General features: G+C 43.0%; 2 protein-coding genes across 4 annotated transcripts in view; one reads left to right on the top strand and one right to left on the bottom strand.

Moving 5' to 3' along the window:
• The window catches only part of RNF11 (ring finger protein 11), a 33082-nt gene extending 21915 nt beyond the window's left edge, over positions 1–11167 (top strand). The window contains exons 2-3 of the mRNA XM_063343926.1: positions 8189–8358; positions 8946–11167. Of these exons, the coding sequence (XP_063199996.1) occupies positions 8189–8358; positions 8946–9117 (342 nt within the window). The 3' untranslated portion in view covers positions 9118–11167. The remainder of the gene's footprint in view (positions 1–8188; positions 8359–8945) is intronic.
• A 250-nt stretch (positions 11168–11417) lies between these two features.
• The window catches only part of TTC39A (tetratricopeptide repeat domain 39A), a 56094-nt gene continuing 55446 nt past the window's right edge, over positions 11418–12065 (bottom strand). For all 3 annotated transcript variants that reach the window (XM_063343925.1, XM_063343922.1, XM_063343923.1), the window contains one exon: positions 11418–11836. The gene's annotated coding sequence lies outside the window, so the exon portion shown is untranslated. The remainder of the gene's footprint in view (positions 11837–12065) is intronic.

The following is a 12065-nucleotide window of genomic DNA, read 5'->3' as shown; positions in this document are numbered from 1 at the left end:
CCCAACCAACAACAAACTATTACAATAAACATGCTAGGAGCTGTAATAAGAGGACTTTGTTATCTCTCAGAAGGTGTGGCCTGATGCTGTAAGTGGAGCTGTCAGTGGGGCTGTCTGGAGAGATGGAGTCAGCTCTCTGGTGAGCAGTTCCATGGTCTGGGATGTGTCGGTGTATGTGTTAGCCACTTCCCTGAAGAAATTCACACCCTGGTGTTTGATGGGATCACTGGAGAAAGGAACAAGGACAGCTAAAACCAACATGAAGCTGGCAAACAAGAATTCAGGTAGTGGGACCATACCCAGGGATGTGGCTCTTGAGTCAGAGAAACCTGCTTTGCAGCCTGGAAATACAAAAACCGTCTGGTTGTGTCAGGAGACCTTGCTTCCAGGGATTAATTACTGCTTTTTAATTACTGCTTTTCCCCTACAACTCGTTCTTGCTAATCTTCTGTATTTAGGTTTGCATTGATGGTTAATCAAATTTCAGAGCAGGTGACTACAGAGCAGCAGGTGATCTCCGTCTGCCAGGTAGGGCTGGGCTTGCACTGGCCAAGCTGAAAAGGGCACCGCCAACTAGTTATCCTGGCAGTAGGTAGCCTTCTTGGGTTTGCGTGACAGCACAGGTAAGAAGCTTGAGAATCAAGTCCCTTTCTCTAATAAATCAAGTCCCTTTCCCTAATAGCCCTTGTCACCACCTAGGAAGGCAGCAGGCAGGACACATCTAGTTTGTAGCTGCTCTCTGTCTGCCCCAGCCCTGTTTTCGGTAGCAAAGCTGAGCTCAGGGGACAGGGGATATTTTAAAAGTCAGTAGCCAGGACTCCCTTTCCTTCAGGGATGCTTATCTTTTTCAAACTCTTCAGATACATTTATTTCTCAGTAATTTCAATGGAATAATTGTGAAAAATTTACAGTTTTAGTAATAGCTTAAAGGAGGCTCTGCCATCACTGCAGAACAACCATGGCTTTCACCAAAAACCACCTTCCTCTGAAATGCTAGATGGCTCAGCCCGGGTGTTGCTTCTAAATTGGTGTTAGCAGCTGGAGAAATGCTGTGCAGATTCTGCAGGTTCCTCTCCTCTGTTGCAGACTGTTTCCTTAGTCTGTTGTTACATTAATTACTGACCATATCTACAGTGCCCAGTTCCTGCAACGCCAGAATTGTTATTAATCTTCCCTTAAGAGCGCTCTGGTGGGAAGCATGTACAAACCTGAACGCATCCCAGGCGCAGGGGAGCCCTTGCTGGGGTTTGGAGCATTGCTCTCCTACTGGCTACGGACCAGTCAGATGCTAGCGCACACGTTTATCTAAATGATAATTGTGATGCTAATAAAACCCCAAAGGAAAAACTGAGATGCGAAACTTCTTATGTTGCGGGGTGGGTCTTTTGTCCCTCAGAGCTGTCAAACTTAGCAAGGAATATATCTAAGGAAAGTAAAAGTAAAGTGGTTTTGTTTAAAATGATCACAAACAGGTAAAGTAAGCTCTCTTCAGCAAGCAGTATAGCAGAACAGTCCCTTAATAAATCTTAAAAAACGAAGTTTACATTTATTGGCCTTAAACTTCCATATGAATCAAATATACTTTCAAAATCTAAATGGTGTGGTTACTCTCCTTAGGGAGGAATGTGGGCATCCTGAGAAATGCAAGGAGTCAGCCATATTTTAAAGGTGAGCGTGTGTTTAGCAGAGCAGTGTAATGAATCTGTTTTGAAAGGTATTATTTGTTGGGAAAGGACTTCTTGGATCTTCACGCTTCTCGCATAAATGAAGAGAATCAGTCTTTGGCATCCTTGAAAATTTGGTAAAGGATCAGTTACAGTTTTGCTTAATACGGTGTTGATGTCTAATCGCTCTTCTGACGACGTTACTGTTAAGTGAACGGGGTCTGCTGGACAAACCCTTGCTTTAGATTCCAGCTTGTCCCAGAACGGCTCCTCTTGGGCACACGTGTGTCCGCTCTGGTTGTCTGTCCCGACTGTCTTCTCCAAGCAGGAGAGGTGAGAGGAGGGGATTTTTCTTTCAAAAGAACATTTTAGCATAAGTGCTCCGCTATTGCAGTTATTTATACTGACTGGCTACCTGGAAGCAGGAATATAAAAGATTGGGTAACAGTATATACCATTACATGGTATTTTATAGCAACTGGTATTCAGCTTTATAAATGAACTGTTCTCTTCTGTATGGCGGAAAAAGGTTTTTTATAGTTGGCAGGCTGCTTGTAATATTCTCAGGATTATTAAAGTAAGCTGTAGTTGTCGTATAATACACACTATAATGGTGAGTGGTTTTACAGTAATATGTCTTGGGGGAGGATGTTATTTCAGAATGTGTATTCGCATATGGATGGAGTTTGAGTCTTTTCACCCCGATCAGAATGGCATTCACAGAAAAGGCCCCTGGACCATCATCCCAGCGAGTTCCTTATGAGTAATAAAGCAGCAAGAAAAGAAAATTTCATAAAATTCAGTGGGGATTTTGCAAAAAAAACCAACAACCCAAAAAGCACATTATTTTTTTCTTCCTCGCACCTCCTTACTTTACATCTATAAACTGAAGTTGTTCTTGTCTAAATTAGTTATTTAGGCTTCCTGCTAAGCATCTCACCTTGGAGGTGAGAAAATGGGAAAGCGGCGAGGCTGAAAGATGTGTGCGGTGAGGATGAGCGAGGTTGCGCGGCTGTCGGAGCCGCGGAAGGGCCAGGCCACTTTTCCGATGGGTGTTTGGGGGCTGGCGAGCAGTAAGGCGTATGTGGCCCAGGCACAGCTGTATGTGAACCGCTGCTGCCGGAAAACACGTTTCGAGAAAGACATTTGCATATCGGAGGGATTTCTCAAAAAAAGAGCTGTGGGAACGTCTGGGGAAATTCAGATTGAACTGTTATATTTGCATTAATTAATTAGGCAGCAGCCGCAAGGAGCGTAAGCGCTGTACCTACTGGTATTTAAGAAAATGTAAAAAAGACTTTGGATAAACATAGCGAGGAAGATGTTTGTCTGCGTTGTCAGACTGATTTAACAGATATGCTGTTGATCTGGTGTTAAAAAGCAAATAAATACCTCAGGGCAAGATGCACTGAGAGCACTGGATTAGATGAGGAAGAAAATGTAGAGCTGGAAAACGAGCAAAGTGGTCAATAGGGGAAGGCAGGTGGCCGTGGACAGGATCTCGGGGACAGCGGCGAAGCTGTAACCTCTGGAACTATTAGATGTTATGAATTATTCATCTCACCTTTGACCTTCCTGAAAGGATAATTTGTGTGTGTTGGTGCAATTATTAAAAACAAACAAACAAACAAAAGCCCTGATAAACATACTGCTGATATGTGGTGTAGAGGGATCTTAAAATAATCTTTATCCAGGGATTAAGAGTTTCTGATCTACCACTGACCTGTTTTCAGAGTATTACAAGTCATTGCACTTGCAAAAACAAGATGAAAATGCTGTCAAACAGGAGGAAAGCAGATTTACAGCAGCACAAGTAACCAAGGTAGGCTGCACTGATGAGAAAACTTCAAACTAAAAATCGGGCTCGATGAAACCTCCTTTTCCTAGGCGAGAACCCAAAGCGTGCTTGGGAATCTGTGTGCAGAAACAGCGTCTGCGCCTTTTAAGCCATGTGTGAAAACGTTTATTTTCATTGGAAGTGAAAAATGCAGACCTCCAGATGCCCTCCATGAATTTTTTTTTTTTTCCCCCCAAAGAAGGAGGAGCCTGGGTGAGATGGAGACACAAACCCTGCTGTAGGCCTTAAGACTAAATTCGTGCTGTTATTTAAGGGCGGAATAAACATGAGGAAGGAGAGACTTGTGCTGGCACCACCTACTTTGTGAACGACAAAAAGTTGTGCATCTCCAGGATTGGGGCCATCTGAGATATTTCATCACTACTAAATTCATATGGGGAAAAAAAAAATTGATTACAGCAAATTAAGTGCCAGAAAGTGATTTTTATTCCATTGCCTGACACTAATATGTGGTTTTGATTATTTGTTTTGGCCTTTTTTAAGTTTTTTGCATGGAGGAATAGAGTTCATCTTGGTTCGAAACGCCTGACGTCTTTATCAAATGACAAATAACACGGACTTTGGCTAGAAGTTCAGTATTTCGTAATTCTGTCTGCAAGAACATTTTCTGTGGTAGATAAAAGTGAGACACCAAAGCAATAAATTCATGCTTGTCTTTGGAGTAAAATAATAATTACTTGGGTAATAGAATCTCTTTTATATATATACACAGTCAGGGGCCTCTACCTATAAATGTTGACTGAAGTCTCGAATCCTGACATCGTTCTCCTTGAATATCCATGCTGGAGCGAGCAGGACCTTGCCTTAACGTGGGCTGATAAAAGCAGCCGTTATAAACTGTGAAAGGTTTGGAAAGGGGTGATTAAACCCGCACGGGCAGGGCTGCACTCTGGCCTTACAGCCGGCTTGAAATTACTGTCGGATGAGCTTAGCTTCCAAAAATGCTCCAGAGCTTTGGTCATGGAGAAAGCAGAGGATGCAGCTGCCGATGCTGGGGCTGCCGGAGCCTGGCTCGACTGGTGTGTGTGTGTTGGGGGGGGTCAGGGTCTCGCTGAGGGAGCACTTCACCCAGTCTGCTCCGTCTCTTCCTTGGATCCCACTGGGGATACGGCCAGTCTGCTCCGTCTCTTCCTTGGATCCCACTGGGGATACGGCATGTCCCTCCGATGAACTGAGTTGGGGAAATCTGGGCTCTTGTATTCTCATGAATAAATAGTTTTAAACATTTTTAGACTTGTACAGGTATAAGCACACCTTTTATCTGTCGGAGGGGAGAGGACTGGTTTGAAAAGGTCGTCGTCTATGACTTTGTGTGGCTGCGTTCTTCGTTTTGCTGGTATGTGTGTATCCAGGGCCCTGCTTGCTTCGCTTCATTTGGGCAGGCTTTTAATAGTAATCAGGAGGGGAGATTAAAGTGCCACCAGACAGCGTGCTGAGAAAGTGCAGCAGATCATGGGTATTGAGTGGTCACCCATTTTTATTTACAGTAGTACAATTTTATGCATTTTTCACAACAGCTTGGCAGCTACACCAACCCCATTTTTTGTAATCACAAGCATGAAGACGTCATGGTGAAAGACAGCACCATTTCCACCCAGATTTACTCATCTGACAAGAGATTCTTGTCTAGTATGTGAAACTGTAGAGGCCCACAGCTGGCAACTATAAATTCCTGCCGTAATTGGTTATGTCAGACATGTAGCGCAGGGTGGTGGCTCTGCGGGGAGGGAACCTGAGACAGGATGCCAAAAGGAGCGTTTCCGTACAGCGCTGGCAGGCAGGAAGGCATTTGTGTATTTGGCATGGGAAAGGGACCCCAGGGGTCCATCAGCCCTGGGGTCTCCGCAGGGAATAGGACACCCCCGGGTGTAATGCAGAAGTGGGTTCCCCAGGTGAGTAGTCCCTGGGTGGTCGCTTGCAGCAAGAGCCTGTAAAGGGCTACAACAAGGGAATGAGGCTTTTGTTCTTGTTTGGCCTATTATGGGCTTAAAAGTTTTTTGTTAATTTACTGTCCAAAACTTAACTGAAACAGTCATCGGTTGGATAGCGTGACTGACGTCTCATTTCAGAATTGTCCAAATGTGATAGTTTTAACTCGTAACGGATTCTTACTGAACCGTAGTTTCCTTTTGCTGTGTAACTTGTGCTGGGATGATCGGTTTGCTGTTCTTCTGTAGGCATTCACTATCAGTTGTGACTGCTAATTTCAGACATTTTGAGAGTTTCTTGGATCTTTTTTTCCTCTTCCTCCTATTCCCTCCTTCTCCTTCCCTTCTATTTCTGCATTATCACTTGCAGCCATGGTTTTGCCAAGGGGGGCTGTAGTAAACACAGAAGCCTCCCCTCCTCCTGCCCCTGTTGGCACCGACCTGGGCCAGGCACATGGTTAGTAATCCCGCTCCTCTTTTCCGAGACGGGAAGGAGGGTGCATCTCTCTCCACGTGCAAAATGTTCTGTGTGCCTCCGTGACAAATAAAGGAGCTAGCAGTAAGGTCTTCTGCTATTGATTTAATAATCTCTCCAAAGAAGTATAGCAAAGCCTTGGCGGGTCGGGGGGAGGTTACCGATAGTTTGTGTGTTAAGTTCTTGAAACATAAAACGAGGACGGGGCTCTGCCTTGAGCGGAAGCGTTCAGTGCAGAGGGTCTGCAGCGTTTGAGGCGGCGGGGGGAAAAGCTTTATTTTGCTGGCACCAAAGGTTGCAGAGCTGCTTCGTGAGCGCTGCTCTATCTGACAGGGCAACCCTGGCTTCAGCTGGTGCTTTTCCCCATCCAAACAATGATCAGAAAATACTTTAGATAACTTAACTTGAACCATTAAAAGGCAGCTGATCTAGAAGAAACCTGTGATTCTGTGACATACGGTTTAGAGTAGCCAGGAAATTAATCAAACTTACAGAACCACTGGCATTTTGTCTTTTGAACCTTCTCATAATTCCTCTGAGTTCTGCTAGGAAATGGGAGGGGCAAATCCTAGTGTAGCTAAACTGAGAGAAGACTCTGGATTTTACCCCGCAGCTGAATTGCAAGTGGTAGGCATTGTGTTAAAAGAAGAATTGCCAGGCAGACTTGTATTTCTGCCTGGCATTTCTTGTAAGCAAGGACTTTTGTTGCTGGGCACCCCCGGTACTGGAGAAAGGCTGTGCGCTGCTGGGGCCGCTTTCCCCTGGCCTTCCAGGGCCCTGTCTGTCCTTCTGCTTGCCGTGCTTCCTAGCAGTGAAGGAAGAGTCGCTTTATCAGGTTTTACAAGTGCGTTAAACCCCATATCTGGGCTTTGCCGGGTGTTGGCGTCAGCGAAGACTGAACGCTGCCCTAGAGCATTGCCAAAAGGCACAGAGGGAACAGGAGAGGGGAGCGCGGCTGTGTTCCTGCTGCTCCAAACACTTGGGTCCAAGGACGTGCATGCTGCAGAAGGTGGTCGCTCCGTCACAGGCAGTGAAAGCCCATGTCTTCCTCGCATCAGCGACGAGGGGGAGTTTGGCAGTGGGGCCGATGGCGGAGGTGATGTGAGCTGCATCAGCGCTTCTGCGGTGCAGCGACTCATGCTCCGTCAGCCTGCTTATTTTGCAGCAGTGTCCTCTGAAACATCAACTCTTGCATTTCTCAAACGGAGGAATAGATGCTCTTGTGTCTCTGATGCACCGGGTTTATTTTTGTAACGCATCTATAAGTTGAAATTTTTTTTCTGCTGTTTAAGAAATACCATCAAAATAGGCCTATTGCAAGAAATCATCTCCCTATTCACAGTAGATTTATGGCTGCTGGCCAACACTGTCCTAATAGTGTCTCCTGTTCAAAGTTGGTATTTATGTCCAAAAAAGTGCTTTAAATGCAAGTTAAGTAAGTACCATGTTAATATAAACATTAGTGACAATACTTGCTCTAAAGTTCGTTAACATTCAAGAGAAGCTTCTGAGAACGTGGCAGAGGAAGGACTGCATCATAGCTCCATGTCGCCTGTTTTTTGTCTGGGAAATATGTGCTTTAAACACACAGCAGTTGAAGTCCAGCTAGGGAGAACTTGTAAAATCATGCTAATCTATGAGAGCAAACGTAAAACTTACTTAAGCTATTCTTTGTGTTGTCCAGGCGAAATGTTTAAACACACAAGAATTAAATGTGCAGTTCTGGGTTGGAGCTTGCGTGGCCCAGAACAGTTCGCATAAGTTTTGGTTACTACAGAACCGATAAAACCTTCTTCTCTAAAACTCTTAAGAATAGGCACTGGCCTTATTTTTGCAAATTATTCTTCCTAAAGGTTAGAAAAAAATAATCTACTTACTGCTGCAAGTACTGGGGTCTCTTCCTCAGCCGTTACCTTGTTCAATTTGGTATCTAAGCAGTTCCCCAGGTGCATGTAAGGTTTATTTGCCTGCCGTTGTGGTGGGGTTTGTTGCACGCGTATTTCATGTGTGAACAATTCCTTCCTGCAGACAAAAAGCTTTTGCAGAGAACAACCACGAGCAGCTCCTTGCTCAAGATACCGGCCTCAATTCTTTATCCCATTCTCAACATAATTATAGCCCCAAAATTGCAAAGTAGGAGTGGGAGGTCATACAAACATTTGTAGGACTAAGAGAGGACAGTTAAATACATTGTCCGTACCGAGGTGCGAAATGCTAGGGAAGCCTCTGTGGGTTTTTTTTAACTGGAATATTTTCATTTTAGGAGCAAGTCCCTGTTCCTGTTTATCACCCGACTCCTAGCCAGACTCGGCTAGCAACACAGCTGACAGAAGAGGAACAGATCAGAATAGCGCAGAGGATAGGCCTTATTCAGCATCTACCTAAGGGAGTCTATGATCCTGGACGAGACGGCTCCGAGAAGAAGATCAGAGAGTAAGTTACAGAAACCGAACTGAACTAATGTGGTGGTTGCGTTGGTTTATAATATTGCCCTGGGAAACCTGATCTTGTCCTGCTGTCTTTGCCTTATTTTCAGGAACTGTAATATAATGTAGCTTTCTGAAAAAAAAATGACCATGCAGAAGGCGCTTTCCTGTTACAGGTGAAACTTACTTTCCTGACCCATGTAATTCATGCCCTTAACAGCTTTTTTTTCCCCTCTTTATCCTCTCTTCCTAGGGAAATAATTTCATGTTACTTCCTCACCTTTATGGCTCCCTTTTACCATTTCTAATTTCACGCGCTGAGCTGCCCCCACCATGGCTATAGGCGGCTTCCTGCCCTCGCTAACGGTGTAACCATGGGCACACAGACCACAAAGGAAACACCAAAAACAAATCTAGTGCTTGGTGGAGCCAGCGCTGAGAGCGCTAAGAACTGCTCACGTTATCTATGAGTACTAAAGTTTGTTGTACTCGAACACATCCAGGAGTAGATATTGCACTACTTCTCATTTCCACTGTGGTTAACAGCAGCTGAAATATTTTTATCTTTTTTTTTTTTTTTTTCTTCCTCCCCAGATGTGTCATTTGTATGATGGACTTTGTTTACGGGGACCCTATCCGATTTCTGCCGTGCATGCACATTTACCACCTGGACTGTATAGATGACTGGTTGATGAGATCCTTTACCTGTCCATCCTGCATGGAGCCAGTGGATGCAGCACTGCTTTCATCGTATGAGACTAACTGAGCCAGGGTTTCTCCACTGAACCTTCCAGGAGACCATCCACTCTCATGGGTTTGATCCTTTTGTCATTCAGCCCAAAGAGCCAGGAATTAGGAATTAAAATCGTGCACAAAGTATACATTTCCTAATAAATAAATAAAAAAATATTCCTGAATGGCTGCAAATATCGGAAAAACCATAGTATTTTAGAGACTATAGAAAAAGTAGGTTGTTATTTTTAATGTAAAGCCTTGACCCACCATTGTCTTTTAATGTTTGTTCTTACACCCATATATAGGAATTGTGTAAAGTGTTACAGCGACTGTAAATGTTTAAACTGCGTGTATCCAATTTTATTAGCAGCAAGATAAGAGTATTTTTTTCCTAAATAAAGTAACCAGTTTTGTTCTGATTCTTTTCACAAGTCCTGGCATTTGGGTCAAGGCTTTATTGAAATCTACATTTTATAACACTGGCACAAAGAAATAGTTTTAAGCTTGTTTGCACAGTTCTTTTTCTTTTTTTTTTTTTTTTTTTTCTCCACTGGAGATGGAATTCATTGCCTTAGGTCTTTTTAATAGTGTATTGTTATTGTTGGGCTGGCTCTATGCTTGAAAACCAGTTTATTTATAACCTGTTAAAAGTGCTATATTTTGTTTGCAGCTAGGAATATGCAGACTTCAAAGTGATCTGCTAGCCTGTAAGCAAACCGAGATGCATTATCCCTTTTCTACAAGTGATGTGGAATATGAAGATACGAAACAAGTCCTACAACGAAATTATGGTTTAGTGGTTTTTATAACTTCGGTTTTGATGAAACAACAGTCCTTAAACTTCGTCACCTTTAACTCGACCAGGTTAAAAGTGGGCCAGAGGGACAATAAATAGTCAAGCTGCCATGACTGAAACAAAAATTATTTGGAACTAATGTAGCGTTAGCATTGATCACTTATTCTACTTCTTGCTCCCTAAAAATGGTTGTCTCTGATCATAGTAAATGGATACTGCATCTCTCGTTCTTGTAGTTCTTAGGTTATCAGAAGTTAAGAATAAACATACTGTATCTCAGTCTCCTGTATTAAATCTATCTGTTAAGCCCTGCTGGCCGACGCATCAGTCCACCAAGCAGATACGAAATCAGATATGAGAAAAATATATTTTGTTCTGCACGTAAAGGCAAAATTCCTATAAATACAGACTGTCGGACTAGCAGTTGAGGGGGGAAACAGTCCTGCTATAGCCAGAATGACGCAATTAGCTAATTTCTGTAGCAAACAGTATGTGCTTGTTAAGAGATGGTCTAGCAAAAATTGTAGCTGTAAAGACCTTTTATCCACTTGGCATGTTTTTGTTTGGGGTTTTGGGTTTTTTTTTTCCTTCCCTCCTTAATGTACCCTACTGTGACTTTTATACATTCGACGCAACGCCGATACATTGAGAAGTCCTGGTGTTGCAAAATGAGATGTAATCTCAAGTTAACCACAACAAATCAGGGACTGTTCTTGGTTGTTTTTCATATACAGTTTGAGTACTTGGTACCACAAGTTGTGTTTAAAGACCCAAGTACTTTGAAGACTTAGTCTACTTACAATATAGAAGAATTGTGCACGCTATGGATAATTTTTTTTGAAGGGTTGGTCAGCAAAATGTAGAATCACTATGTTGGTTTATTTATTATTCCTGCAGCTGCCAGCAACCTGCTCTCTTAGAGAAGAACTCCAAGTAGCAGTCAGAAGGAACTGAAAGCAGTAGCCAGTTGTAGAGATTCACTCAAATTGCTACACACTTATCTGGACGCAATTTTGTGCCGAATTCATACATACCTAATCAACATGGATCAAAATCTGGGAAGAAAGACCAGAGAGACCTGAAGTTGTGCAATATCACTGTTCCTTTTCATCATTCCACGTGTGTTCCTTTATGTCCTCCTTTTTGTCTGTTTGGTTTGGGGGTTTGGTTTGGTTTCTTTTTTTTTTTTCTTTAAAAAAAAAAAACCCAACAAACACTGTCCACATTAATTATTCATTTCTTTATCTTGTTAAAACTGGCAAATGAACAATTTGAAAAAACAGCATTATCATGTTGGTATTAGTCTTTATTTATTACAGGACTCGGTTAAGAAAGATTCGGAAGAAACATGAAGTGACCAGCTCCTGAGCCGAATGCTTTTCTAGGCACTTTGTGTAGTTGAACTTATAACGCTGATATACTTAACGGGCTAAGGGGAAAAACTACTTTTTAAAATACTTGTTAAATAGCAAAAAGGTGTGAAGGGCTAAAACTAGAGTTGATGACACAAAAACATTCCAAAAAGTTCAAATTTTAGCTTAAAGACAAGTGTGTAAATGTAACAAATAAATCAAATGATTTTTCACATTTTTAGGTGCAATGCTGTTCTGGATGATTTCTAATTCAAAAAAGTAATTGATCTGAGTTTAACACAAAATAATGTGTAACCTGAATTTTAGCTACAGTTTGGAAACCAGATCTATGTCTTAATTCCGCCATCTGTAAGATGAAGATAATATTTACCTCCTGGCTCAGAGGTGTCTAATAAATGACTTACGCTTCGCCCCTAGCAGATGGTGGTGCGTTTACAGCACGGCTGTTTCCTAACCAGGGGCTGCTGCGGCTCCCTGAGGGGAAGGGGCTGGCTCTTACCTGGACCTGTTCAACCAAGCCCTTCCTAGGCCAGGGCTGGATGTTGCAGGGGGCACAGGCCCATAGTAAAATGTCTGCAACGCTATTTAAAGAAAAGAAAAAATACTCTTAGAGCTACCGTGTGTAAATAAACAAGTTTGTAGGTGAAGCACCAGTCATCAAACAATGTTGCTTTAAAGCGTTTTGCAGGGACGGTGCAGTACGATGAAAAGGGTCAGTGCAGCAGCGCTGGTTGTACTTTAGAGCCGCAACCGGCAAAACAGCCCTGGCACAGACCCCGAAATAGCTGAGCGGATCGTCAGGCTGGAGCC

The sequence above is a fragment of the Chroicocephalus ridibundus genome, chromosome 8, assembly GCF_963924245.1.
Source record: "Chroicocephalus ridibundus chromosome 8, bChrRid1.1, whole genome shotgun sequence".
In the NCBI taxonomy this organism is placed as follows: domain Eukaryota; kingdom Metazoa; phylum Chordata; class Aves; order Charadriiformes; family Laridae; genus Chroicocephalus; species Chroicocephalus ridibundus.
Note: the sequence above shows the minus strand (reverse complement) of the source record. Positions and strands in the feature narration are given on the sequence as shown.